This window comes from Terrapene carolina, unplaced genomic scaffold, assembly GCF_002925995.2.
Source record: "Terrapene carolina triunguis isolate 2854851 unplaced genomic scaffold, T_m_triunguis-2.0 Scaffold569, whole genome shotgun sequence".
Classification (NCBI taxonomy): Eukaryota; Metazoa; Chordata; order Testudines; family Emydidae; genus Terrapene; species Terrapene triunguis.
In genome coordinates this window covers 439,092-466,749 of record NW_020664920.1, presented here as the reverse complement: position 1 = coordinate 466,749, position 27,658 = coordinate 439,092, and the positions used below count along the sequence as shown (strand labels likewise).

The following is a 27,658-nucleotide window of genomic DNA, read 5'->3' as shown; positions in this document are numbered from 1 at the left end:
TGGACTGCTTGGTAAGCTGCATGCAAGCAAACAATATGCATTTCAGCGAGGACAAATGTAAAGTCACATCTAGGAACAAAGAATGCAGGCCGTATATACAAGACAGTGGACTCTATTCTAGGAAGCAGTGAGTCTGAAAAAGGCTTGGGGACCATGGTGATTATCAGCTGACCATAAACTCCCACTGTGGTGCTTGGCTGGAAGGGCTCATGCAATCCTTGGCTGCATAAACAGGGGAATCTCAGGTAGAAGTAGAGAGGTTCTATTACTGGTGCAACTGTTACTGGAATACTATGTCCAATACTGGGGTCTGCAATTCAAGAAGGTTGATAAATTTAAGAGGGTTCAGAGAAGAGCCACAAGAACAATTAAAGAATTACAGAACATGTCTTACAGTAAGAGATTCCAGGAGCTCAATCTATTTAGCTCAGCAACGAGAAGATTAAAGGGCGACTATTACAGAATACAAGTACATACATGGGGAACAGAAATTTGAAATGCAACCGACAAAAGTCTAACAAGACCCAAGGGCTGGAATCTGAAGCTAGACCAATTCAGACTGGAAATAAGGCCTATGTTTTTAACTGGGAGGATTAACCACTTTGGGAACTGCTTACCAAAGGGCTGCGGTGGATTCTCTACCTTTTAAATAATGACTGGACGTTTTTCTACAAGCTTTGCCCTAGTTCAAACAGGAATTAATTCAGGGCAAGCCTCTAGCCTGTGTTATACAGGAGATCAGAGAGATGACCACAGTGATCCCTTCTGACTTTAAGCCATGAATCGATGTACAATCCCACAGAGTAACTGAGCATGCTCCATGCCAGGTCTGAAGGGGCTGAGCAGGATTTACCTTGCAACTGCTCCTGCCAGCGGCTGCTATGGCACCAGGCACCAGACATGAGAGCTGGGAGACTGTCTCCTATGCTGTGAATGCTCCCCCTGCTGGTGCCCAGGCAGCAAGCCAGATGCAGAGGGATGGTGGAACGAAACGCTAGGCAGAGGGCAGAAGCCAGAGCACCAAGGGGCAGAGAAAAGGGGGCAGGGAAGGACAGGAGCAGAGAACATGAGCAAGAGATGGGGCCAATCGCTCCAGAGAAGGCTCTAACCACTGTAGCACGCTCGCTGTCCTACAAACCTTGGAACTGGACTCGTTACTGAGCCGTGGCATTCCTCTGCTGTCTAGTCTCATCCCCCTAGCGGCAGGTCCACGCTGAACATAAGCCTCCTACTCTTACCAGTTACTCAAGTGGCAGAGGGCTGTGCTGAGGATCGGAGATCCCAACCTGCTGATGAGCCAGGGTGGGAATCAATATTGTTCCATGTGATTTGTTTTTTTCAATTTAAGGGTTTGTTTGAAAAGAACTTCACTTAATTTCCTAACACTCAAGTTAGGGGATACCAATATTAAAGTTCCTTGTGCAACTCAAATGCATCTCCCTTGTGTGCGCGCATTACATCTTTAATTGTCTGATGACATTTTCTCCCCCGCCACCACCGCAGCATACACACTGGACAGACTTGCTCTGGGAATGAATCAGGGATGTGCAGTGAATGAGGCTGTTGTCTACAGGACCAATGCCTCATCATTTGCAGGAGTTGCAAGGTACGTACTGAATGAGGCAGGGGATTGCAGAAAAAGAAGCCACAGTCTCATGGTTAAAGCAACTGAATGCTGCCCCGGGGAACAGGATTCTATCCATGCCTCTGCCACGCAGAGAAACTACATGAAGCTGGGCCAGTTACAGACACCAAACCTTTCACAGCTGGGCCACTGTTTCCCATTTTCTGGGTACTCAACTTAGTCACCCAGGATCTGATTTACAGAAGTGCTAACGCTCACAGTTGCAATTGAAATCAATGAGAGCTCCCCTCTGAACATGTAAAGTCCTATAAACTGCTTAGTCTGACGACTGAGGCCCATCGCTTCTCCAAACTGAGCACCCCAAATCAGCTGACACTTGACAGTTTGGGCTTTAATCTGTGCCTCAGAACCCCATGTGTAAAATGGGGATACCACCATCTCTCAGGGACGTGGTGAAAAATCGATTAATCCTTGTAAAGAACTAAGGTTCAGTTATAAGAGTGCCATAGAAAACCCATGAATGAATAAATAAGTGTATTCAGTGCAGGGTTTGGATGGTGTGCAGTAAATATGTGGACCACACATTGAATGAACGAGAGATGCTTTTCTGGAAGATATGCTTCAGTCAAGCAAGTCATTACTCAATACTGGATGAAGTTCTATGGCCTGTAATATACAGACTGTCAAACCTGATTTAATTGTCTCTTCTTGTCTTAAAAATAAACTTATTCAGAATCATAGATTTTAACGACAATTTATGGAGCATCTAGTTAGTTTCCAGGTTCTGAAACAATTTTGTGGGTGTTAATGTTGGTGTTCAGAATGTACAAAGTTGGAGTGATTTAAGCTGACACAGCAGCATGACCTCTGACAACATATTCATGAAAAAGGATTCTGGCGATTAGGTCTCCCTCTCTCTCGCCCCAAGACAGACATCCCGCCATCACTTCCCAAATTCTACTGTATAACTTGTGCATCATTAGGATCAAGGGGTGGGATTTATGTTGTGTGCAGTCCATAATGTGTACATAGTTTAGTGTTGCTGTCAGTGGCAATACAGAGGCAGAGGACACCAAATAGAAGTATCAATCATATTATAGTGGTCAATATGGGAGTTCCAGCGTGCTATTTTGAGGTACAGTGTGTCACAACAGGGTATTTAATTTGTGCAGTCTCTACAATTAGGTTTTAAACCTTCCCCAGAATGCAAGGATTGCCTGTCTTCCACTACATGCAGGCTACTGTGCCAAAGATGCCATAGACTTTCCAACACAAATTGGAGTCAGCTGTGTGCCTTCCACAGATCCAGTCAGGTGGCGTTTACATTTCTCACATTTAACATGATGCAGCGTTTCCATGGTTATTTTACTCTTCTGTAAGTTTGATATTAAAATTCTTTCCCATCTTTCCAGATGGTGCTTTTTTGTAAAACAAGCTTTTTAAGTTTAAAAATCAGTTGCTTGAATTCTTGGGGCTGAATACATCTTTGCTTCAGCTTCTTCCTCAGCTAATCTAGGAAGAGGACTGCTCTGTAATTGGTTCCTAATGAGCATTTCCAGAAGTTTAGGATAAGGCCTTGTCAAATTGTTCCCTGTGGAATGGGCTGGTATGGCTAGTACCCTTTGTAGATTTTCAGAAATGAACATGTTATTTAGCTGCCAGGCCAAAGCTGCATTGGCTTGATTACTTGGACAAAGGTAGAAAGCTCTTAAACAATATTCCATTGTTCCATTCACTCTTTCTATGTTGCTACGCTCACCTATCACTTTGATCATGCCTGTTAGTCATTTCCATGTAGCAGTGGGTGTTCTATTTTAGTTCCAGTGTTTTCATAGCTCTGGCATGTTCTATTTGGATCATTATCTCCCCTCCTAGGATTCTACAGATATACATTTATCCTTATTGTTTCTGCCACATCCCGGAATACTGTGTGTTCAACACAAGTGGTATCAGGCGAAGCCTCTGTATAATCTGATAGTTTCAGTTCTTTAATGATCTCTGGGTTCTTGGCAACAGTTTAATTGACCATATCACTGTCCTATGTCTATCTGAGTTTGTCATTAGGTCAAGAACAATGTGGTCATGAGCTAAAGGATAAAGGAATTTGATGAAGGATAAAGGAGTTTGAGGCGTAAGTGGTGTTCTCGTCCATCCTCCCTGTGCAGGGAAAAGGCCTGGGTAGAGACTATCGAATCGTGGAAGTCAACGAATGGCTACGCAGGTGGTGTCGGAGAGAAGGCTTTGGATTCTTTGACCATGGGATGGTGTTCCAAGAAGGAGGAGTGCTAGGCAGAGACGGGCTCCACCTAACGAAGAGAGGGAAGAGCATCTTCGCAAGCAGGCTGGCTAACCTAGTGAGGAGGGCTTTAAACTAGGTTTAAGGGGGAAGGAGACCAAAGCCCTGAGGTAAGTGGGGAAGTGGGATACCGGGAGGAAGCACAAGCAGGAGAGCGCAAGAGGGGAGGACTCCTGCCTCATACTGAGAAAGCGGGACGATCAGCGAGTTATCTTAAGTGCCTATTCACAAATGCAAGAAGCCTAGGAAACAAGCAGGGAGAACTGCAAGTCCTGGCACAGTCAAGGAATTATGATGTGATTGAAATAACAGAGACCTGGTGGGATAATTCACAGGACTGGAGTACTGTCATGGATGGATATAAACTGTTCAAGAAGGACAAGCAGGGCAGAAAAGGTGGGGGAGTTGCGTTGTATGTAAGAGAGGAGTATGACTGCTCAGAGCTCCAGTATGAAACCGCAGAAAAACCTGAGAGTCTCTGGATTAAGTTTAGAAGTGTGTGCAATAAGGGTGATGTCATGGTGGGAGTCTGCTATAGACCACCAGACCAGGGGGATGAGGTGGACGAGGCTTTCTTCCGGCAACTAACAGAAGTTACGAGATCACAAGCCCTGGTTCTCATGGGGGACTTCAATCACCCCGATATCTGCTGGGAGAGCAATACAGCGGTGCACAGACAATCCAGGAAGTTTTTGGAAAGTGTAGGGGACAATTTCCTGGTGCAAGTGCTGGAGGAACCAACTAGGGGCAGAGCTCTTCTTGACCTGCTGCTCACAAACAGGGAAGAAATAGTAGTGGAAGCAAAAGTGGATGGGAACCTGGGAGGCAGTGACCATGAGATAGTTGAGTTCAGGATGCTGACACAAGGAAGAAAGGAGAGCAGCAAAATATTTACCCTGGACTTCAGAAAAGCAGACTTTGACTCTCTCAAGGAACTGATGGGCAGGATCCCCTGGGAGAATAACATGAAGGGCAAAGGGGTCCAGGAGAGCTGGCTGTATTTTAAAGAATCCTTATTGAGGTTGCAGGAAAAAAATATCCTGATGTGTAGAAAGAATAGTAAATATGGCAGGCGACCAGCTTAGCTTAACAGTGAAATCCTTGCTGATCTTAAATACAAAAAAGAAGCTTACAGGAAGTGGAAGCTTGGACAAATGACCAGGGAGGAGTATAAAAATATTGCTCAGGCATGCAGGAGTGAAATCAGGACGGCCAAATCATACTTGGAGTTGCAGCTAGCAAGAGATGTTAAGAGTAACAATAAGGGTTTCTTCAGGTATGTTAGCAACAAGAAGAAAGTCAAGGAAAGTGTGGGCCCCTTACTGAATGAGGGAGGCAACCTAGTGACAGAGGATGTGGAAAAAGCTGAAGTACTCAATGCTTTTTTTGCCTCTGTCTTCACAAACAAGGTCAGCTCCCAGACTGCTGCACTGGGCAGCACAGCATGGGGAGGAGGTGACCAGCCCTCCGTGGAGAAAGAAGTGGTTCGGGACTATTTAGAAAAGCTGGATGAGCACAAGTCCATGGGGCCGGATCCGCTGCATCCGAGGGTGCTAAAGGAGTTGGCGGATGTGATTGCAGAGCCATTGGCCATTATCTTTGAAAATTCATGGTGATCGGGGGAGGTCCCGGATGACTGGAAAAAGGCTAATGTAGTGCCCATCTTTAAAAAAGGGAAGGAGGAGGATCCGGGGAACTGCAGGCCAGTCAGCCTCACCTCAGTCCCTGGAAAAATCATGGAGAAGGTCCTCAAGGAATCAATTCTGAAGCACTTAGAGGAGAGGAAAGTGATCAGGAACAGTCAGCATGGATTCACCAAGGGCAAGTCATGCCTGACTAACCTAATTGCCTTCTATGACGAGATAACTGGCTCTGTGGATGAAGAGAAAGCAGTGGCTGTGTTATTCCTTGACTTTAGCAAAGCTTTTGATACGGTCTCCCACAAGATGAATGGACTGTAAAGTGGCTAGATTATCGGGCTCAACGGGTAGTGATCAATGGTTCCATGTCTACTTGACAGCCGGTATCAAGCAGAGTGCCCCAAGGGTCGGTCCTGGGGCCGGTTTTGTTCAATATCTTCATTAACGATCTGGAGGATGGTGTGGACTGCACTCTCAGCAAGTTTGCAGATGACACTAAACTGGAAGGAGTGGTAGATACGCTGGAGGGTAGGGATAGGATACAGAGGGACCTAGACAAATTAGAGGATTGGGCCAAAAGAAACCTGATGAGGCTCAACAAGGACAAGTGCAGAGTCCTGCACTTAGGACGGAAGAATCCCATGCACTGCTACAGACTAGGGACCGAATGGCTAGGAAGCAGTTCTGCAGAAAAGGACCTAGGGGTTACAGTGGACGAGAAGCTGGATATGAGTCAACAGTGTGCCCTTGTTGCCAAGAAGGCTAACGACATTTTGGGCTGTATAAGTTGGGGCATTGCCAGCAGATCGAGGGACATGATCATTCCCCTCTATTCGGCATTGGTGAGGCCTCATCTGGAGTACTGTGTCCAGTTTTGGGCCCCACACTACAAGGAGGATGTGGAAAAATTGGGAAGAGTCCAGTGGAGGGCAACAAAAATGATCAGGGGGCTGGAGCACATGACTTATGAGGAGAGGCTGAGGGAACTGGGATTGTTTAGTCTGTCCTAGCTCTTGCAACACTAAACACTTGCACTGTGCAGTGACAAATGCTACTTACATGCCGCCTGTTAGAGATATGAAAATGACAATCTGACATTCTCTGAACACCAGGTGACAAATTCAAAGAGTGGAAAAAATGACCAAGTCCAACTGGATGCATGAAGAACAGCTACACACTGGCTAACATTTTCAAGTGCACCCAAGTGACTGAGGAGCCTAATTCCCAGCTCTCACGAGCCAAAAGTGTGCAGGGATAATGCAGCAAAACTCATTCCAGTCTTTTGGTCTAGCTCTCAAGAGACTGGCTGAGAAAGCCTGAGGTTCGAAGGAGGTCTCAGGGCTGTTGCAGCAAAACTGAGGTCCCATGAGGTTTTTTTTTCCCTTCGCAGGTGTCTCCAAGACCACTGAGTAGCTGACAATACAGCATTTCCCAGGGGGCACTGCCTTACGTTATCAGTTGAGATCTTGGTTTTGTTTATAGGCAGGATGGTGTAATAACTATGAAGCGTTAGCAGTAACACCTCCTGAGGGCTCCAAGCCCTGCAGCCATTAGGTGGGCGATCAGTGCCCAGTGCAGAAGGATTTTCTGGGTGATGGTGGTGAAGCTGCTCACAACAACAAGCTGCATTTTGTCCCCATTGTAGTGCCGTAACATGCTTACTGAGACTGCGCTTCCTGTGTGCCCCACCTTGCCCCCCCACTTGAGCAGCCTGCTGCGGAGAGGGATTTGTCCAGTCACTTGACCCTTCAGAGCCAGACTCTCAGTACAATATGGTGCCACCTAATTCCTAGCTCCCTCGCAGGTCAGCCTCTGGAAAAAGGAGGAGATCTGCTATACTGCTAAGACCACATGATGCCCAATAACTTCACCATTAACCCGATGGGACTCAGGATCAGCCACCTTGGGAGAGGCTTTGGTCTACCCCTACTGTAAAACATCTGCAGACATGGGGAACCCACAGAGTTTATTCTGACAGGCCCTTAAGTGGTGGTGACTAGGGTTAGGGGAAAGCGGAGTATTGCCCCATACTCATTCCCATTCGACAGAAGGTGGAACAGGATCACTAAGGGTGAACTCCTCGTTCGTTTCCTCATGTCAAACCCAACATGGTTATAAACTAAGCAAAGCAAGGGGGCAATCCAACAGCCCCCGCCATTGCTCCACCCAAAAGCTTCAGCAAACTCCCTGCCCACAAACACGCAGGTGAGCTCACTGAACGCCAAAGGCCTGGCTAGGGATAAATGGGCCTCATTTCACAGCCATGGGCTCACTTGGGTGGAAGATCTGTCTAGCCACCAGGTGCAGAACACACTTCATGGAGACATTCAGATTGAAAACAAAATGTCTATGGGGTTAACGAAGCTACAGGCAAGCGGCAGGGTGTCCGAGCAAGAAGCAGCGTCTGGTCTAAGTCTGGCCCTCAGCCAAGCCCTGCAGAGCAGCAGCAGGTAAGAGCGGGATGTACATGGAGAGCTTGGCTTTGAGCAGTCAGAACAATGCATTTATCTCGCTTGACATGCAGGAGCTGGCATGCAATGGGGGCCACAGACTAGTGCAGTCTAAGAACAAGGAGAAGGGACAGAACTAACATTTAGAAGACTTCACACAAGGCAGTGTCCCTCTCTGTAAGGCTTTGCCTGGGAGCACAAGGAATAGACTATCTCCCAGCACAGAACAGGGCTATTGCTGGTAGGGGGGCCTATGCTGGACCGTTTTATACACCAGCCTTATAGCAAGGGAACACCGTATATATAAGTTATAATATATTATATATCTATATCTATATATATATATAATGAACATTATATATATAGTGACACAGTCACATCACAGGAGCGGAGAAGTTTGCTCACCATTAGCAAAAATCCTATGAAAGACTGTTGGTAACAGAGCAGCCCGTAAGCGGGAAATAAAACAAGATAGAAGTCGATGAGTTGATGAAACAGCAAGCACTTCACATCAATACAGACAGCTGGGTAGAACCACGGCAAAACAGGGACAAAAGGAAGAGGCTGGCCGCCCTCTCAATAGCCCTTACACCTGCTGACGCTAAGCCAGGAGCATGATGCCTCTACACACCAAGAAATGCAGAGGGGCAAAGGAGAGGTGGGCTCTGGGGGCCTCTCACACTGACCAAGGCATTATGTTCGGGGCTCTCGGCTTTTGAGGAGGCTGGAATTCCAACCATGTCACTCAGCCACCATTGTCCAGTGACCAGTCCCTGTGCCCACGCTCAGCGGGCAGATATGGGCAGCATGTTGCTGGGAGCAGAGCTAACACCTACATGGATTTTAGCAGTCGCACCCATTCCACAGGCCTTGCACTCAATTTGTTTTGCTGTCCAGATGAACACAAACTTCAGGTCAAGTCCCATGTTCCCCGAGCACCCACAGCAGGGATTTAGTGGCGGCTGGGGTATACGGAGACACACTGGCTGTATCCAACCAAGAGCCCAGCAAGCCCGTTTAGAGGACAAAAAGGTACTTGTTGCAAGTGGTGAATGGCCCAAGTCAGGCTCTACAAATATATTCGGGATGCTCCCACGAAGCTACCCCTACAGCCCTTGGGGTCAACATGTTCCAAAGCCACCCACACCCAGCCACTGTAGAAATGACTATTTAATCTTTTGGGGGAGCACAATACACCACGCAGTCAAATTTCACTGAGGGCAGCCCCAGAATTCGTCAGCAGGCCCAGACTTCAGTTTAAAAGTTTCCAATTCTGCTATGCATTTAAAAGCTGCCCTGTGCAAGGTATTGCTCACCCAGAGCAAAACTTCCCAATGATGCACCTACAGAGCTACCACAGGCTGGCTCTCACATTCACAGCCCCCTGAGCTCAGGCCTCTGCTAACACCCACAAAGTGACTCCCAAAAAGTCTGTGAACCTGGAGAGAAAAGCCCCCAGCCATACTCCACACTAGAGCTTCCAGTTCACATCACATTCTTCTCCCCCCTTCCGCCCTAAAGGACCCTGCCTGACAGCGCCTTAGGTCCAACCTAGCAAATCCCTGGAATCTCCCTCCTCCTAGACAGCACCACCCCCACCTCTGCCATCCTGGCTCCTTTCTCCCCCGACCCACCCAAAGGCTCTCCAGGCCACCAACCCCTTCAGAAGCAAGCTGCATTTTCAAAAGAAAGCCCCCTGCATCATCGGAGAGATTATAATCACTGCAGCCAATGTCAGAGGAAAGGCAACCGCCATCCTAACCACAGCGCCCTCCTGACAGTAAGATGGGGTCTCTGGGAACATCACCTGGTGAAATGCACAGGGAAGCAGGCAGCTTTTATTTCTAGGCGATTTCAACTGAACACAAGAAGTTCACAGAGTAGCTCAAAACATTCTTTTCCCCCCTCTCCCCCCCACCAGCATTCTGACTGGGAGAAAGAGGTGCAGGTATCTCCCTGCTCTGGCCGCAGCCTTCCCAGTCCCCTCGCTCCCTGTGCCTTAATGACTCCCCTCTCCGCCTACCCTAAACCCACTGTTTATGTGAGAAAAGGACCACATGGGCTCAGGAACAGATGGACTGCTGCCCCAGCACTACACCTATCACTAACCCATACCAACCCATCTCGGTCTCAGATGACCCCCTACATCCACAGCTCTATTTTCTGCTCTGCTGCTTATCACTCCCCCCCACCCTCCAACAACCAGTTTCTGAGACACTGATACTGGGCTTCTTGACGGTCCTTCCTTCTTGCAAGTCCCAGCTCCCCATCAGGATGCCTGGGAAGAATGGGTGAAGAAAAGGGATTGTATTGCTCCAGGACTGCATGTAGAGCTGGACCAGTCCTGCCACTGCACATGCTACCTCAACTCCAAATATTGCACAGGGAGCACTGCAGAACCAGGCTGCCCAGCAGGCAGTAAGCTGCCTTGGCTCCTGCAGCTGCACTAGAGGCTACAGCACCCAATCGATAGTGTTACATTATTTAAAGGAGTCAGCTGCCCCAGAAGCACCCTCCACCTTTAACACGTGCAGCCCAGCTGGGGTTGTGCGTTCTTCCTTTAAACAGGGCAACGTGGCGGCTTCCCCCATCCTCCTGCTCCAATACTCTCCAGTGCCAGCTTCACCCGCTGCTTCAGCCCAAAGAACTGAACCTGCTCTCACTTTCATGCCCTGCTGTTCTAACACAGCAGTGCAGTGAGGGACAGCACGGGGCATATAGGTGGCATCTGAGTTCTGCTTTTCTGTGCATTGCCAATCACTGCTCCCCCTCACACGGTCAGAACTGAACTGCTTACTGACTCCTTTCACTTACACACAGGACAGTAAGGGCTCTCAAAGTTTGGCTAGTCCCTGAAAAATGACTAAATGGCAACATAGGTTCCATGTTTATTACCTGAAGGATCCTAGAGTACCATAAACTCCCCCTAGGATTTGAGTGTCACACTGGTTTGGCTGGCTCCCATAGTCAGAGGGAAGAGAGATCACGCAGTTGGAATGCACTTAACTATTCTCTCCCATAGCTGTGTGGGCGCTGTAGGAGTGGGAATGTGGTCACTGAGCTAAGACTCTAGGGCACGCTGGGATGAGAGCTACTATACAGAGGGGAGCTTTTATGACCATAGCCCCATTTTAGTGCTCATCTCCTTTACTTAAAAGAAATGCTTCAGTCGGAGAGATTCCGATCATGCTTCTTCTGTATGGAAGGAAAAAGGGAAAAGGTCCCAGCGAGGACAAGCTGTAGCTGTGAGTGGCTGCCTACTAGTAACTAATTCTGAGTGTTGCCTCTGCATATTCACGCTTATGGATATACCCTCCCCAGTGCTGGGGGAAGATCTTTTAGAAAGCGCAACCTGTTAGACCACTTGTGCACCTTCGCGCTACACTGTCCTTAGAAAGGCTGCAGGGTTCCAACTGCTTCACTTCCTTCAATACACACTAGAGAAACAAAACCCAGGCAAAGGCAGGCAGGCAGCAGGACTATGCAGAGGCGACCCTCAAAGACCTATGGCAACCTTCTTCAAGGCAGCCTCTGCATAGTCTAATTTGTGGGAGTCCAGAAAGCAGTACACCCCCAGGAAGGTGTAGGAGGAGTGTTAAAGACTGAAGAACTGTCCTTCCAAATCAAGCCTCAGATCTAAATGCCAAGTCAAGAGTAGAGTCCTTCTCTGAATGAAGTGCTGACTCAGTCAGAAAACCTGCAGCTGCGTGCGATTCTTACCAACGAGGAAGGGTAGGAGGCGTAGTTCACAGATCCAGTCAAGTCTCCTTTAAGGTGTCTACTCCTTCCTGTAGTATCAATGGGCTGAACTTGGGGAATGACGGTGGGCAAGTGGTTTGCCAACAGGGGGGAATCAGACATGCAACTCCTGGGAAGTGCTCCCAAATGTAGATCTTATCAGAAAAAGAATGGAGTCAGCACCAGGGCCCTGAGAGCTCCCTACTCTGACTAAAGGAGAATCAGGTTCAATGAACAGCCTAATCCACTGGTGTGGAGGGGATGTCCCTCTGCAGTGATCCCCAAGGAATACAATGTCTGTACAGGATTTCCAACATTTTCATCCTATGCAAGTTCAAAGCCTCTGACACCTGCTGTATGGAGTCTAACCCCCGTGGAGAAGCAGAGCTTGGTGGTCTGATTTAGAAGGAATACAGACACCATGCGTGGTATACATTTGAGATGAGGACACCAGTGTCCCTTTGGAGCACAGTGAAGGAGGATCAGCCACAAAAACTGCAGGCATGATCATGTTTACATGGTCTCTTTAGGCAACAGGTGAAACAAGCAGGTTCAAAGGGCAAGTCCCCAAACACTGGCAGCATCAAACTGGTACAGGTCACAAGTCAGCCTGAATACATCCGGTAGGGCCTAGGCCTTTGGATGGATTTGCTAGTGATAATGGAATGACCAGACAGCAGCACTGTCAGCTGGAGGGTGGTATGCCAAGATGGCAGACAGTGCACCGTGGCTGCAGACAAAGTCTTAGAGGCCGTAAGAATAGCAACACAGTTGAGATGGAGGCAGAGAGCAGGCACATTGCTCTTCACTGCCCTAGGAAAAGCCTGTCCAACTTCTGAGATTCACATTTCAGCGGGGATTTTCTGCACCTTTGCGCTTGCAGGCATAGCCCGAGTCAGACAATGTCCTGTGGCCCAGACCAGAAGGAGTGACTCTAGGTTGGCATGCATGGCGAGGCAAGAGGTCTGAACAATGGTAGACGAGGCACACGTGCACCAATACTGTTAGGCACAGGCCAAGGCCATCACTATGAGATGAACTGTGTCCCCATTGGCAGCAGCTAGCCATGCAAAAGGAACCAAGGGGGTAGGGGCCACAGAATCCTTCCATAACTTTGGCTCTGAACAGTTGGTGCCCCCAAGAGGGCGCTCATGTGGCCTCACTGGACAATTTTCCAGGCAGTTCTCGAAAATCAACAGCACTGGGGGAGTGACTAAGTGTGAATAGGCAGAGGCACTGTAGTCCATGGGGAAGGCCTGATTGTGAGGAGAGGTTTAAACAACTGAGGACTCTGCCCAGAGCCAAGACTCTGGGACTTTCCAGTGGCATTTTTAGTATCAATCCCTCGCCTCAGGGACACGAACTAAACCCAGACCTAACTGACTGGAAGGGAAAGCAATTTGTGCCACCGAGCCCCTCTGTGCCCCAGGAACAGAAGAGGCAGGACAGACCCTCCTGCCCAGCCCTCTCCCCAGTCTGGGGAGGGGCAGTGCTAGTACTTAGATAGCCCATTCCTCCAGATATCCCTTCCAATGGCTTCTTGGTAGCTCAGGAACCAGGTGCCCACTACTGACTGACCATGTTAACTGCTTTGTTGTTGAGGGTCACCTCTGGAGAGTCTTACCTGACCCAATCTTGATCAGTCCATTGTGCTGAATAAAGATGGTGTCACAGGTCAGGTTGCCGTGGATGATTGGGGGATCACAGGAGTGGAGGTAGCTGGAAATTCAGAACAGAACACTAGTGAAAAGAGTGCAGTGGGAAGGGGAACACCACAGCTCCTCCCTGCCCTGCTGGAAAGGTGACATTACAGAACAATATGCCAAGAGTATTTACAATACCAGGGTGATACAATTCAGGCACTGGGTGTGCACAGTCTTTGGGTTAGAAGACAAAGAATAAGACAAAATAAAATTGGTTCCTGCTAAGGGACCTTAGGAAAGAAGAAAAGGAAACCGTCTCTGACCAGCTCTTGGAGCCCAAAAGCCCAGGATACCACAAATGGGGCAGGGGGTGGGAAGGGAAGGGAGAGAAATATTACTTGTCCCGACTTCTCATGGGTAGAATATGGGCCACAGGTGTTTCAAAGATGTTCAGACATTATACTGAGGCAAGCCAAAGTCTGAAAGCAGAGTCCACCCCCAAAAGGAACACCCATTCTGACCTTATTTACTGGGAACCAAGGTGGTGCCCAGTATTGTAAAGACATTAGACAGAGAGCATGCAGTCTTAGCACATGCACATTCCCAGGTCAGATAGGCCCTTCTTGATCTGGGTCTCAGGTACCGTAGAGACACACCTTGGCCTACTAGATATTTATACCTTGCACATCAGCAGTTTTCATGCAGCCGAGGTAAGCTAAATCCCCAGAGCTGACTGTCTTTGGGTGCATGTGTTTAGACAAGGGGTTCTTAGCAGATAGCCCTCAGTTCCGGAACTTATTCCCCAGTCCTTGGCCTAGGCTCCTTAAAGAGCCAGAAGTAGAGATTATATCTATCCTGCATCTTTTGTTAGCCAAGTTAGCAGCCTGAGGGACTCACTGGAACCCCAACTATTTCTGGTTATCTGTGCTTGGAAAAATGGTAGTGATGGGATGATTCAGGCCTTCCTCTTTGCAAGGCTGAATATTTCACTCTAGTTTTGTAACTTGTTAGCGAGGTGGTGAATGAGTTTACAACTTAAAAAGTAATCTGGGGCTCACAGGACCAGGGTCCCCAGCTGCCTGCAGGACCAGTCTGAAGCTGCCTCTGGTCTGTGGGAGGGCAGGATTACCAGCAGAAGAGGGAGGGGGGAGGAGGTCGTCATATTTGAAACCAAGTCTAGTGGTAAGAGTAGTTTTGTCTAGACTGCCTAATTAGTAGGCTGCACTCTTCCATCCCACAGCTAATCAGGAAGACTGGCTCAGGCTGCCGAACTCCAGGACAGCTGGACATTCATACAGAGGGCATCTCCCTACTTCACCTACCTTAGAGCAGAGAGGATCTGGGTGCACCAGCGCTTCCAGGCCTACAAATACAAGGCGAAGTACAAGTCACAATCAGCAAGGAGGACTAACTGCTGCCATTTCAGCTCATCTGGAGGAGCGCGTCTCTCCTGCTGCAGCCTGGCCTCTAAGCTCCAGCCCATCCCAGCTGTACTGGTGAACGTTAACCGTGGGATCCCCACTCCCATGCTCAACACAGCCACCTCACTCATGCAGTGACCAAGAAATCCCCCACCTTCTTTCTGTACTCTAGGATGACTGCAGAGCCCCTCTTCCACTCAGGTACACACAAGAGAGAGGTGTGCACAATCTGTGCACTTCTCAAAACTAGCTCATTCTCTCTGCAGAGTTGCATCAACCTGCTACAGAAGCAGTTTCTCCTCCCTTGGTGTTCACACCTCAACTGCTAGCACAGCACCTCACCCTCCCTGATTGAACTAACCTCGTTATCTCCATACGGATTTATACCTGCCTCTGGAAATTTCCATTACTTGCGTCTGATGAAGTGGGCATTCACCCACGAAAGCTTACGCTCCAATACTTCTGTTAGTCTTAAAGGTGCCACAGGACCCTCTGTTGCTTTTTACAGATTCAGACTAACATGGCTACCCCTCTGAAACCTGCCTGATGCTTTCCTGGAGACACCCCCCTAGTTATGCTGGCTGACTTTGCCAGGGATGACAGCTAAATGGAGCTTCTACCACAGGCAGGGACAGAGCAACCCCCAACCATGAGCAAGGGGCCTGTGAAAAGAGCTCTCCAGACGAGAGTGTGCCCAGTCAAAGCAGGGCACACATGCAGGAGGAGAGATTACCTTTTCATTCATTGTCTTGTGGTTCTTCTTTGTCTTCTTCAGGAACTGTTTCAAGCTGCCTGAGGACATGTACTCTGTGATGAAAATCACCTGCAGGGACAAGATGAGACATTACTTGCTGCTTCCCCTCTAGCCCGCAGTATCCCCAGCGAGTGGATAAGAGGAGCTTCTTACACCACTTACCCTGGCCTTGTTCTCCTTTACATCAGCCCAGTACTTGTGGAATTTCACAATATTCAAGTGTTCCAGCTGGATCAGGTTGTCAAAGACAGCTTTAACCTTCTCCTATGACAACCAGGAAAGCAGAACCACATTACCGTCCTAAGCCAAGGAAAGTTCCCATCCATTCCCTAACCTTCTCTTCTCCTATGTCTGAATCCCCAGACGTTCCAACGCCATGCACTATGCCATGGCAAGGTTCCAGCTGGTGTGCCCAACACTAGCAGCATCTGACCCCAATGCTAGATACAAACTGCACGCCTTGCCCCCTAACTATGGCTGGACATTATTTGGCCACTGATATTGACAGATTCAAACCATGTTCCACATCCAAGGAGAAGAGCCTGACAGAACCAGCCTGTCATACTTTCTGCACTGGGAGCACAACAGTTCAGTTCCAAGCATGCCCAGAGGCCTGCACGTTCAGTTGGAGAATCAGAGCAATTCAGCACTCCTGTCAGATAGGCTGGGTTTGTAACTCTATGCTATGTAACTATGCCCAGCCACCATGGTCTACGATCCCCACCTAACCACAGGACACATTCTTGGCACAAGGTGCAGGACAGCCTCCACCCTAACTTACCTCCTGAAGCTTAAAATTCTTACGCTCGGAAAATTGAACTTCATTCCAAACAACTTCCACACCTTCTTCTGTATCCATCGCCAGGTAGGCACTATCAATCCCGGGGACGTTGCGCTGATTCACCTGGACAGACAGATGGGGACAGATGTGAAGCCAAAGGCAAGGAAACACCACCACCACCAGTCATTCATCTATAGTTCCTCCTACACTGAGCTTACAGCCTCAACCCCACTTACTCACAGGGTGCAATCTGAGACTTGGTTATTCATGTAAGTTATGGTCTGTGCCCAGCAGAGTCTACACTCTAAGCCATACGTGTAGAGGCAGACCAGGGGTCATGTGAGCAGGAGAGTAGGGAATGCTCTAGGGAGAGAACTTTTTGCACAGACATTAGCTTGCAATTTGGGTTGCCCCATGGCATTGATTTGTTTGTATCATTTATGATATTTCTAGTTCTATCAGAGTCATGCCCCCAAGCAGATCCAGGGGGTGAAGAGAGGACCCCCAGGTGGAAACCAAGCAGACGAAGTGTCAGGAGGGATTTGCAGAGAGTGATGTTGCTTGGAGCACAGAAGGAGGGAAGTCATTTCAGGCACAGGGAAATCAAGACAGTTGTGAGTGGGAGGAGATGCACAGCTGTCTACACAGTTGTTGCACCAATTTAAGTAGAACAGTTTGAAACTGTTGATAGTACTTTCGCTGGCATCAGTAGGTTTACCAATGAACAGCTATAACCCAGTGTGAGTGTGCCCGCACTAGAGATATGCAAAGAGTGTGCAGACAAGCTCTAAGGAAGCATCGAGATGAGCAAAGCATGAGATGGACGAAGATGCCTTTGTACAGATAAGCTTTTAAGAGCCAAGGAGAGCCTGAGGGTGAGGGCAAGATGCTTGAATGCAAGTTAGCAGAGAGACTTGAGGAAGAGCAAGTCACAGCAGCAGGAAATGTTGCAGTCCCTGCCCTTGCCACCGATAAGGTACATTTTCCCATGACATGCAGCAGCAGCCAAGGATCTACTAGGAACATGGCCTGCATGTCCCTGCGGCCACAAGCCAAGCAGGTGGAACCACCCAGTCTGAGAAATATCTATTGGTGGAGTTGCTCAGCAAGTAGGTAAGAGCTGCAGGAGGAGGTTGCTCATCTGCATAGCATGCGGGAGTGAGAAGACTTCACCAACGGGATGCACATCGAAGCATCTGGGACAGAGGATGGTAGCCGACTACACATGACTAGAGCAGCACTAGAGGAAGAAGGAAAACAGTCTACTCTGCAGGGAGTAGACTGGCTGCTGGCCACTTGGAGCAGTAGACCGTTCTCCACCCCCCCAACCCAGCATAATCGAGTACCAGTACGGTGCACTAGCAACATCAGGTGAGGAGCAGATCCCCAATGGCTGAGGAGGAGCCCCCTCCCCACAAGGCTGGGAGCCTCACAGCCACCGCGCCCAAGAGAAGGCAGCATAGGAAGTTAGTTGTCAGGGACTCCCTTCTGCAGGGGATGGAGGTATCGATCTACTGACCTGATGTCCCATGTGGTGGGCTGCCTGCCTAGAGCCCACATTGGAGACATTACAGAAAGGTGCCGTGGCTCATCTGTCCCCTGATCACCACCCCATGCTGCTCATCCACGTGCATACTTATAGTACTGCCAGATATGACCCTGAGCAGATCAGCAGTGACTACAGGCCTCTGGAAGCAAGGGTGGAGAAATCAGCAGTAGAGCTGATCTTGCCGGGGGATCATGGAAAATTACAATAGGGTAATAGGAGCCACATGAGGGAAATCAGAGGGGGACTCTCTTCAACATCTTGGATGTCTATAGACAAATGCAAGGAGTACAGAGAACAAACAAGAACTAGAAGTGTTCAGTAATAATTTAGTTTACGTACTAACTAGCATGAGAAACTTGGTGAGGCAAATCTTCTGACTGCACTATTGGTACAGAGTGGTACAGTCTGTTCAGGAAAGGGAGGCAGAGAAAAAGGGAGGTGGTGGTGGTGGTGGTGGTGGTGGTGGTGTTATACATCAAGAATGTACGCTATAAGGGAGTCAAATTCTGGAACAGGCTTCCAAGGGAGATTGTGGAATCCCCAACACTGGAGGTTTTTAGGAACAGGTTGGTCAAACCCGTCAGGGATGGTCTAGGTTTACTTGGTCCTGCCTCAGCACAGGGGGTTGAACTCGATGACCTCCGAGATCTCTTCCAGCCCTACACTTCTATTACTCTTATTTCAACACCCCGATGATTTGCTCATACCATTTCCCTCCATTGGGGCCTGTCATTTCTAGATCACCTTCTACTACAACTAGTGCTCTACTAACATACCAGTCTTGGCCCAATAAAAGTGCACTGTCCACAGCTGGCTGAAGTCAGCTGACTTGGGCTCACAGGATTATAAAATTGCGAGGTGGGAGGTCTCAGAGCCCCAGGCTCCAACCCAAGCCTCAACATTGCAATTTTATAACCCCACAGCCTACACCCCAAGAGCCCAAGTCAGCTGATCCAGGCTCTGACTCATTGGCATGTTTGTTTTTTAAAATCACAGTGTACCACATACACCCAGAGGCTCCAATCAGGGTCACATCCTGTTGTACTAAGCGCTGTTCAAATACATAGGAGATTGTCCCTGCCCCAAAGTGCTTCCAAATTTAGAGACAAGGTGGGGAAGATGAGCACAGACGCATTTTATAAATGGCTGCAATTTCTTAATCCTTTTACGATAAGGCACTAACTACTCCCATTTGCCTCTGCCTGGCCATCACACCACACACCACTGACACGATCCTGCATCTGGGATGGAAAGCAGCTGCTGTTTACCACCAACAACTAACTATACAAACAGAACAGGAAATGAATGACACCATATCAGACTGAAATTGCATGAAGTTTTAGCCAGTGAGTCTCCTTATATTTTAATTTGGCCAACACATGAGGCCCTCGTCTCTCTTATTGCACATGGAATCTGGGCTGCCTACGCTCATTCAGGACTTCGGTGTTACATCTCTCCGCCAGAAGCACAATACCCTTGGCACCATGCTGGGACACTGGGGTTAGCACTGATTCAGCCAGGGACCAGCCACCCTACCAAGCTGATAAAAATCAATTATTTAAAAAACAAAATTGGATTATTTAAATTGATTTTATTATTTAAATTATAGGTTTTTCTTTTTCAAAATAAACCTGTTAAATGAAATCTGAATTTAATACAAAATGTGTGTTAAGGCCTAAATTTATTATAATCTCTTAAAACATTTAAATAAATAAATAAAAAAATATGCGGAATCCATGAGCCTCTATCAAAAACTGAGTTAAAGGCTGATTTTCTATATAAAGAAAGAATCAGAGGAAAAACCTCTAACTTTTGAGATCAAGCTTTATAAATATGGCACAATAGGTTATGTACTGTATTAAGGGCTTGTTTTAATAAAAAAATTATTTGCTATTGTATTTAAATGCCAGTTACCATCATAATGCAGCGTGATACAAAGCATAAGCACAAAAGTTAATTATCTAATAAATAAGCAATACATCAGTCACTGTTTTCTGCATACTAAAAACGTAGAATTAATAAGAACCTGAAAATATTAAGCAACATAACTGTTTAAATAAATGTATGTAGTTATAGTGTACCCTCCTAGGGAAAAAAATTATATATCAAATCTAGCATAAAGACTGTTTTGTTGTAAATCAACAAGCTTTAATGGTTGTATCAACCATTGAGAATGCATCTCTTTAAAAGTCAATTATTTAAATGCAGGCTTTCCACTTGATTTAAATCAATCCACCCTGACCACTGCAACAAAGCACTGGACATTTGGTCAGTACTGACAAGATTGCCTTCTCAATTACCTAAGATGACAAAACAGACTTCCTGTCACACATTGGATTCTCCTTGGAGAGGTGACCAGACATCACACCCTGCTTAGTTTGTGAAAGTCCCATGACGGCAGACTTTCTCCACTACAAATTTGCTCACTCCTTCAGTTCCCTCCATCCAATGCCAAATCACAGCATGTCCTAGATGTCTCAGCATCAACTAAAATGTAACATAGCTCAACAGAATGCCTGCTCTTTCCTTCCTATCACTACGGACAGAGAGGTTACCGACCAGTAGTCGGTGTGCCCTCTGCATATGCACACTTGTGGGATTGGCACCTCTCGGTGTAACATCTTCTAGAGAGCACTGTCCTTTGGGGCCACTTTTCCCTTCCTTCCTCTACCTTGCAGATGGTTCTGAAGAGATAAGGGCCCAACGGCCTCCCAGTTCCTTCTTTACTTTTGGAATTCTTGACCTGACACTCTGAAGTGGGGGAAGGTGGGCTGAACTGTGAATGGGCAGAGAGCATGCGTGCGCACACACACACACACCCCCAACCACTGCTGAAATGCTGGGGTCAGGTCTGATGCCCACAATTCAAGGACGAGGTTGTTAAATTGGAGAGGGTTCAGAGAAGAGCCACAAGAATGATTAAAGGATTAGAAAACCCGCTTTATAGCGATTGAGCTCCTTGAGTCTATCTATTCAGCTGAACAAAGAGAAGGCTACCTTGATCTCCGTACCTACATGGGGAATATTTGATGAGCAGCTCTTCAGTCTAGCAGAGAAAGGTCTAAATCTAATGCCTGGAAACTGAAGCTAGACAAACTCAGACTGGAAATAAGGCATACATTTTTAACAGCAAAGGTAATTAACCATTGGAACAATTTGCCAAGGGTCATGGTAGATTTTCTATCACTGACAATGTTTAAATTCAGATTGGATTTTTTTTTAAAACTGCTCTAGGAATTATTTTGGGGAACTTCTCTGGCCTGTGTTATACAGGAGGTCAGACTAGATGATCCCAACGGTCCTTTCCGGAATCTTGGAATCTGAAGTTACTGGTAAGCAACTTTTTTCTTCTTCCAGTGGCCTCTGCATATTTCGACTTCTGGGAAATTAGCAACCTGTATAATTCCTGCACCAGGAAGGTGGGTTAAGAATTTCTAAGTGAAGAGGTATCAGAGGGATAGCCGTGTTTGTCGCTTTTTACAGATCCAAACTAAGAGTCTGGTGGCACCTTATAGACTAACAGACGTATTGGAGCATAAGCTTCCATGGGTGAATGCATCTGACGAAGTGGGTATTCACCCAAGAAAGCTTATGTCCAATACGTCTGTTAGTCTATAAGGTGCCACCAGACTCTTTGTCGCTTTTTAAGTGAACAGGAACTACTAAACTGCCAAAATAAGAATCAGCTCTCGATGGCAGGTCAAGAGAATTAGAAGCGAATGTAATTTTGCTCTCCCAGATCATACCTTAGTAATGGACACATTTTTATTTCAAACACAAGTGTAGCTTCAAATAATAGCTTTGCAAATTCTATGAAAACACAGAATCAAGGCCTGCAATGGCAGCTGCCTTTTGATTAGCTGAAAGCCTTTTTATATATCCAGGTGAATTCACACACAAGTAGTCATAGCAGGGGTGTAAAAGAGAAACGGGGGAAAGAGATAAGTTAGTGGCCTGTTCAAGATGGAAACAGATGGCTTGAGACGAAGTGGGGATGAGGACATGGACCAAATCACACTTCCCACATGGACTACAGTTTATAGAGGACTGACCATTTGGCCAGTATCTCATTAAGTCTATGGACTGTAGCTGTTGACAGGTGTCTAGTACAAGTAACATTCTAACAAACAGCAGTCCAGAGGTCCCAAGAGCTTTGTGACATAAGACTACAACCCCAAATCAAGAAAGATACATGTGTAGGAGGGAATATCCCCACCCTTCAGCACAGCTAAATAGATATGCAAAATGACTACCATCAGGTGGGCAACCAAGTGTACTGGTAAGAAGTCTAGTTTCCTTTAGCACCATCATCAAGGCAAAGAAGTTAACTCAAAATAACCCTAGCGGTGCATGAAGCAGCCCTTCCATTAACTAGGGTATTATAAAGCGAATGAGGACTGTTGTCCTCAATGTCACAATCCATGCAGCTTTAAGGAGTATGGCAACCACTCCGGGGACCACACTGCCTTGTCACACAAGGCCTCTCTTCTGAGCAGACTAGGCCCTCTGGATGTCACATCTCTGATGCTTTAGCCCCAGCACACTATTTTATTGAAGTGCCAGGAAGACCATGGACCTTCCTCCTCCAAGTAAGTGTTCTCACCTTGTTTTAAATTTACCTGAGGGCTTAACTCGTGACAAGGAGCAATGAAAAGCACTTCACTTGTCAATGGAGGGTTCTCAACTAAGATTCATCCTGTCAATGGTTGGTGTGTAGTGCTATTCCTCCGTCACAGCACATGACAACTGCTACCCACAGAATGACATCAGTATTCTATCACATCTCACAGGGCAAATTCCAGCCCTCTGATCAGTCCAACTAGTCCCAAGTATCCGTGGGCACTTTACATTAAAAAAACAAAACAAAGTTTGCTGCTTAAAGCGAACCCTGCTATCCTGACGTCATGTGGCTCAGACATTAGGACAGCATTTCTCAAATGTGGCCACGGGGGTTTTTCATGTGGCCACAGCCTCCTGGGAGGTGATGATGGGGGGGGGGAGGGAGGGAGGGCAAGGCAGTGTTACCAAACATACAACTATCACTTTGCACATTCTTCTCTTTTTTTGTTTGTTTGTTTTTGCTTTTTTGGTTGCTTTTTAAAAAAAAAAAATTGCTAATTGTTAAGTCTGTTTCTGTGAAAGGTACATTATTTGTCTCTATTCTGTTTAGGTCCAGTAAGGAATATAGACAACTAAATATTTTTATTATTGAGTCTGCAATAAAAACCTACATAAATAAATTACAATGATTTGGACATGTATCTGTGCATATTTATTTGTTTTTCTTAAAGTTAATTAAGTATTTAAGGAAAAATTGTCAGAGCAGCCACCAGCAAGAGTTGATGGCCGCACTCGGAGGCTACCAAAAAATTTCTTGCCAGATCCCCTGCATTAGGACTCTGGTCCACAGAAAGGTTCCTTGGAAGCTCAATCCATCTCAGCTGACTGCACATAAATATAAGCATGCAGAGGTGGTGATCCAACAATCGGCAGGTGATAGTGGAGCAGACCTCAAGAAAGCTCCTTATGGCTAAGCATAAGAACGGCCATTCTGGGTCACACCAATGGTCCATCTAGCCCAGGATTCTGTCTTCCTACAGGGGCCAATGCCAGGTGCTTCAGAGGAAATTAACAGATCAGGGCAATGTACTGAGTGATCCATTCCCTGTCATCCAGTCCCAACTTCTGACAGGCACAGGTTTGGGGACACCCAGAGCATGGGGTTGCAACCCTTACCATCTCCGAACAGGTCCGTCAATGGTTATCCCCCACAATTTTTTTTTTTTTTAAACACATTTATACTTTTGGCCTTCATAACATCTCCTGGCAAGAGTTCCACAGGCCCACTGTGTGTTGTGTGAAGAAGTACTTCCGAAGGAGCTAGTAAACAGGAGCAGCAAACAGGCGTTTTGCAAGGGCATTCTCCAGGGGAAGGAGGAGCGACTACGTGACCCCTGGGGTGAGTTTGCTATCGGTCTGTTGTTGTGTGCTTGCTTGCTTGCCGGGTGCCTGCTTGACTGAAGTTTATAGTGTTGTCTGTTTGTGGGGCTGTGTGCTGAGCCTAGCAACCTGCTAGGCAAGGCTGAGAGTTTCCTAATGAGAGTCTGGCTTGCCATGCTTTGATTCCTAACCCTTTAGGATTCCTTGCCAAGGGGGTGGCATGACTTTGGGGTTTAAAATGCCAGCTCATAAGAGACTACAAGAGCTAGCAAACAGGAGTTTTGCAAGAGAGTTTAGAGAAGGAGCATGAAAGCCAGATATACCTAACAAACACTCTCTAAACTTGGGCCAATAACTCCCCCCAACTAAACAAAAACAAAAACAGCAAGAGTAAAAACAACGCACGCAGAAGTTCAGTAGCCGAGTAGCGGGGGTATCCAGTTTATTGCACTGAATGCAGCATGTACAGCTGGCCTTGGGGGCAGGTGGCATGTGCGCACATTCAGGGCAAACAGCTCATGGCCCTCAGAGACCGCATATGGTCTCCGGAGACCAGAGTGACTCAACTGGAGGAGCTAAGGGAGACAGAGCTGTACATAGACAAGTCTTCCTGGGACTAGGGATATAAAAGTTTAACCGGATAACCAGTTAACCGAAACCGATAAGACTGCTTATCGGTTAACAATTAAATTCCGTGGCCCCCCGGAGCCCAGGACTCCGCTGCCAGCCCTGCGCCCAGGGCAGCAGCCGAAGTACCTGGCCGCAGGGGCGTGGCAGCAGGCCACAGGGGTAGGCAGCAGAGCCCCGTGTAAAACGTGGGGGGTGCTGCAGTACCCCCGGCACCCCTAGTTCCCCGGTTAAATGTTTAACCGTGTAACTGATAAAATATTATCAGTTACACGGTTACTTTTTTTAAAACCAGTATTTACATCCCTACCCGGGACACAGCAGAGCAGTCCAACCCCCAGTCCAACAGCCTCTGTGTTGTTGAGGAGGGGAAAGTATTTGGGAAGGAGAACATCAAGCGGGAGTGGAGAGAAACAATTGCGTAGTTTGAACCCTCCTTACAGATGATGTAATGGTATCCTCTTGCACTAAGTATAGCACTCGAGGGAACTGGACCCCTATAATTAGGAAGACACAGATAATAATCGAGAATTAGAAATACAGATAGTTGGGTTTGTGATGAGCGGGAGAACTGTATGGTAAATTGCCTGCCAAGTGCAAAGGTTGTGGACCTCTCAGAACTGCAGGTCTCGCTGCGTGAATGAGATGATGGTGTAAGGAGGAAGGATTCAGGTTTATCCAAAACTGGGAAACCTTTTGGGAAAGGAGGACCCTATACACGCAGGATGGGCTCCACCTAAACTGAACCAGATTGCTGGTATGTCAAATTAGAAGGCCATAGAGGAGTTTTAACATTAAGGACAGGGGAAAGACGAAAGATATGGAGAAGCAGACGGTTCAGAAAGACATATCCCTTAGAGGAAGATCTATTAATGGGAATTCTCTATATCTCAGTAAAGAGAAGAGGATAGAAGTTTGATAAAGTACAGGTAGGAACTGAAGAGAAATAGTCAAACAGAACAATCCCACTGAATTACACCACATGAAGGCAGACAACTAAATATTGATCAATTTTATAAGTGCTTGTATACAAATGCAAGAAGCTGAAATACTAAGATGGATGAACCTGAGTGACGTACTAAATAAGGATATTGATATAATAGGCATCACAGAAACTTGGTGGAACAATGATCATCAATGGGACACAGTAATACCAGAGTAAACAATACATAGGAATGACAGAATAAGTCATGCTGGTGGAGGAGTGTCACTATATGTGAAAGAAGAGTCAAATACCCTAAAAATCTTAAAAGAATCAAACTGTACCACAGAATCTCTATGAACAGAAATTCCATGCTTAAACAATGAGAGTATAGAGGCAGGAACATACTACTGACCACCTGACCAGGATGGTGATGGTGACTGTGAAATGATCGGGGAGGTTAGAGAGGCTAAAAATACAGAAAACCCAAAAATAATGGAGGATTTCAACTATCTCCATATTGATTGGGACAGATCACTTCAGGACAGGATGCAGAGATAAGTTTCTAGACAACATTAAAGACTGCTTTTTACAGCAGATGGTCCTGGATCCCACAAGGGGAGAGGCAATTCCTGAATTAGTCCTAAATGGCACACATGATCTGGTCCAAGAGGTTAATATAGTTGAACTGCTCAGTAATAGTGACCATAATGTAATTAAATTTATCATCCTTCTGGGGGGCGTGGGGGGAGGGAATACCAAAGACACCCACCACAGTAGCATTTAATTTCAAGAAGGGGAACTACACAAAAATGAGGCGGCTAGTTAAACAGTAATTCAAAGGAACAGTGACCAGAGTGAAATGCCTGCAAGCTGCATGGAAACTTTTTACCACCACCATAAGAGGCTCAAACTATATGTATACCACAAATTAAAAACAAACAAAACAAACAAAACAAACAAAACAAACAAAACAAACAAAACAAACAAAACAAACAAAACAAACAAAACAAACAAAACAAACAAAACAAACAAAACAAACAAAACAAACAAAACAAACACTTGCCACCATGGCTAAACAGAGTAAAAGAGGCAGTTAGAGACAAAGACATAGTTTAAAAAATGGGAAGTCAGATCCTACTGAGAAAAATAGGAACAAACTCTGGCTAATCAAGTGTAAAAGTATAATTAGACAGGACAAAAAAAAAGAACAAAAAAAATCTGAAGAGCAACAGCAAATAATTTTTTCAAGTACATCAAAAGCAGGAAGCCTGACAGACAATCAGTGGGGCTACAGGACAAACTGAGTCGCTAAAGGAGCACTCAAGGAAGACAAGGCCCTTGCAGAGAAGCTACATGAATTCTTTGCATTGTTCTTCCCTGCAGGGGATATGAGTGATATTCCTACACCTGAACCATTATTTTTAGGTGACAAATCTGAGGAACTGTCCCAAATTGAGGTGTCAACAGAGGAGATTTTGGAACAAACTGAAAAACTGAACAGGAATAAGTCACCAGGACCTGATGGTATTCACTCAAGAGTTCTGAAGGAACTTAAATATGAAATTTCAGAATTAATAAATGTGGTATGTAACCTATCCCTTAAATCAGCCTCTGCACCAGATGACTGGAAGACAGCTAATGTGACATCAATTTTTTTTAAAGGGTTCCAGAGGCAATCCTGGCAATTACAGGCCAGTAAGCCTAAATTCATAGATTCTGGGACTGGAAGGGACCTCAAGAGGTCATCGAGTCCAGTCCCCTGCCCTCATGGCAGGACCAAATACGGTCTAGACCATCCCTGATAGACATTTATCTAACCTACTCTTAAATATCTCCAGAGACGGAGATTCCACAACCTCCCTAGGCAGTTTATTCCAATGTTTAACCACCCTGACAGTTAGGAACTTTTTCCTAATGTCCAATCTAAACCTCCCTTGCTGCAGTTTAAGCCCATTGCTTCTTGTTCTATCCTTAGAGACTAAGGTGAACAAGTTTTCTCCCTCTTCCTTATGACCCTTTTAGATACCTGAAAACTACTATCATGTCCCCTCTCAGTCTTCTCTTTTCCAAACTAAACAAACCCAATTCTTTCAGCCTTCCTTCATAGGTCATGTTCTCAAGACCTTTAATCATTCTTGTTGCTCTTCTCTGGAGCCTCTCCAATTTCTCCACATCTTTCTTGAAATGCAGTACCCAGAACTGGACACAATACTCCAGCTGAGGCCTAACCAGCGCAGAGTAGAACGGAAGAATGACTTCTCATGTCTTGCTCACAACACACCTGTTAATACATCCCAGAATCACGTTTG

At 46.6% G+C, this 27,658-nt stretch overlaps 1 protein-coding gene across 1 annotated transcript in view; it reads right to left on the bottom strand.

Annotated features, from left to right (window-relative positions):
• The window catches only part of NRBP1 (nuclear receptor binding protein 1), a 92,506-nt gene that overhangs the window by 28,439 nt on the left and 36,409 nt on the right, over positions 1–27,658 (bottom strand). Inside the window, exons 2-6 of the mRNA XM_024194670.3 lie at positions 16,309–16,431; positions 15,690–15,791; positions 15,507–15,596; positions 14,675–14,715; positions 13,334–13,428 (exon numbers count right to left, since the gene is read on the bottom strand). Of these exons, the coding sequence (XP_024050438.2) occupies positions 13,334–13,428; positions 14,675–14,715; positions 15,507–15,596; positions 15,690–15,791; positions 16,309–16,431 (451 nt within the window). The remainder of the gene's footprint in view (positions 1–13,333; positions 13,429–14,674; positions 14,716–15,506; positions 15,597–15,689; positions 15,792–16,308; positions 16,432–27,658) is intronic.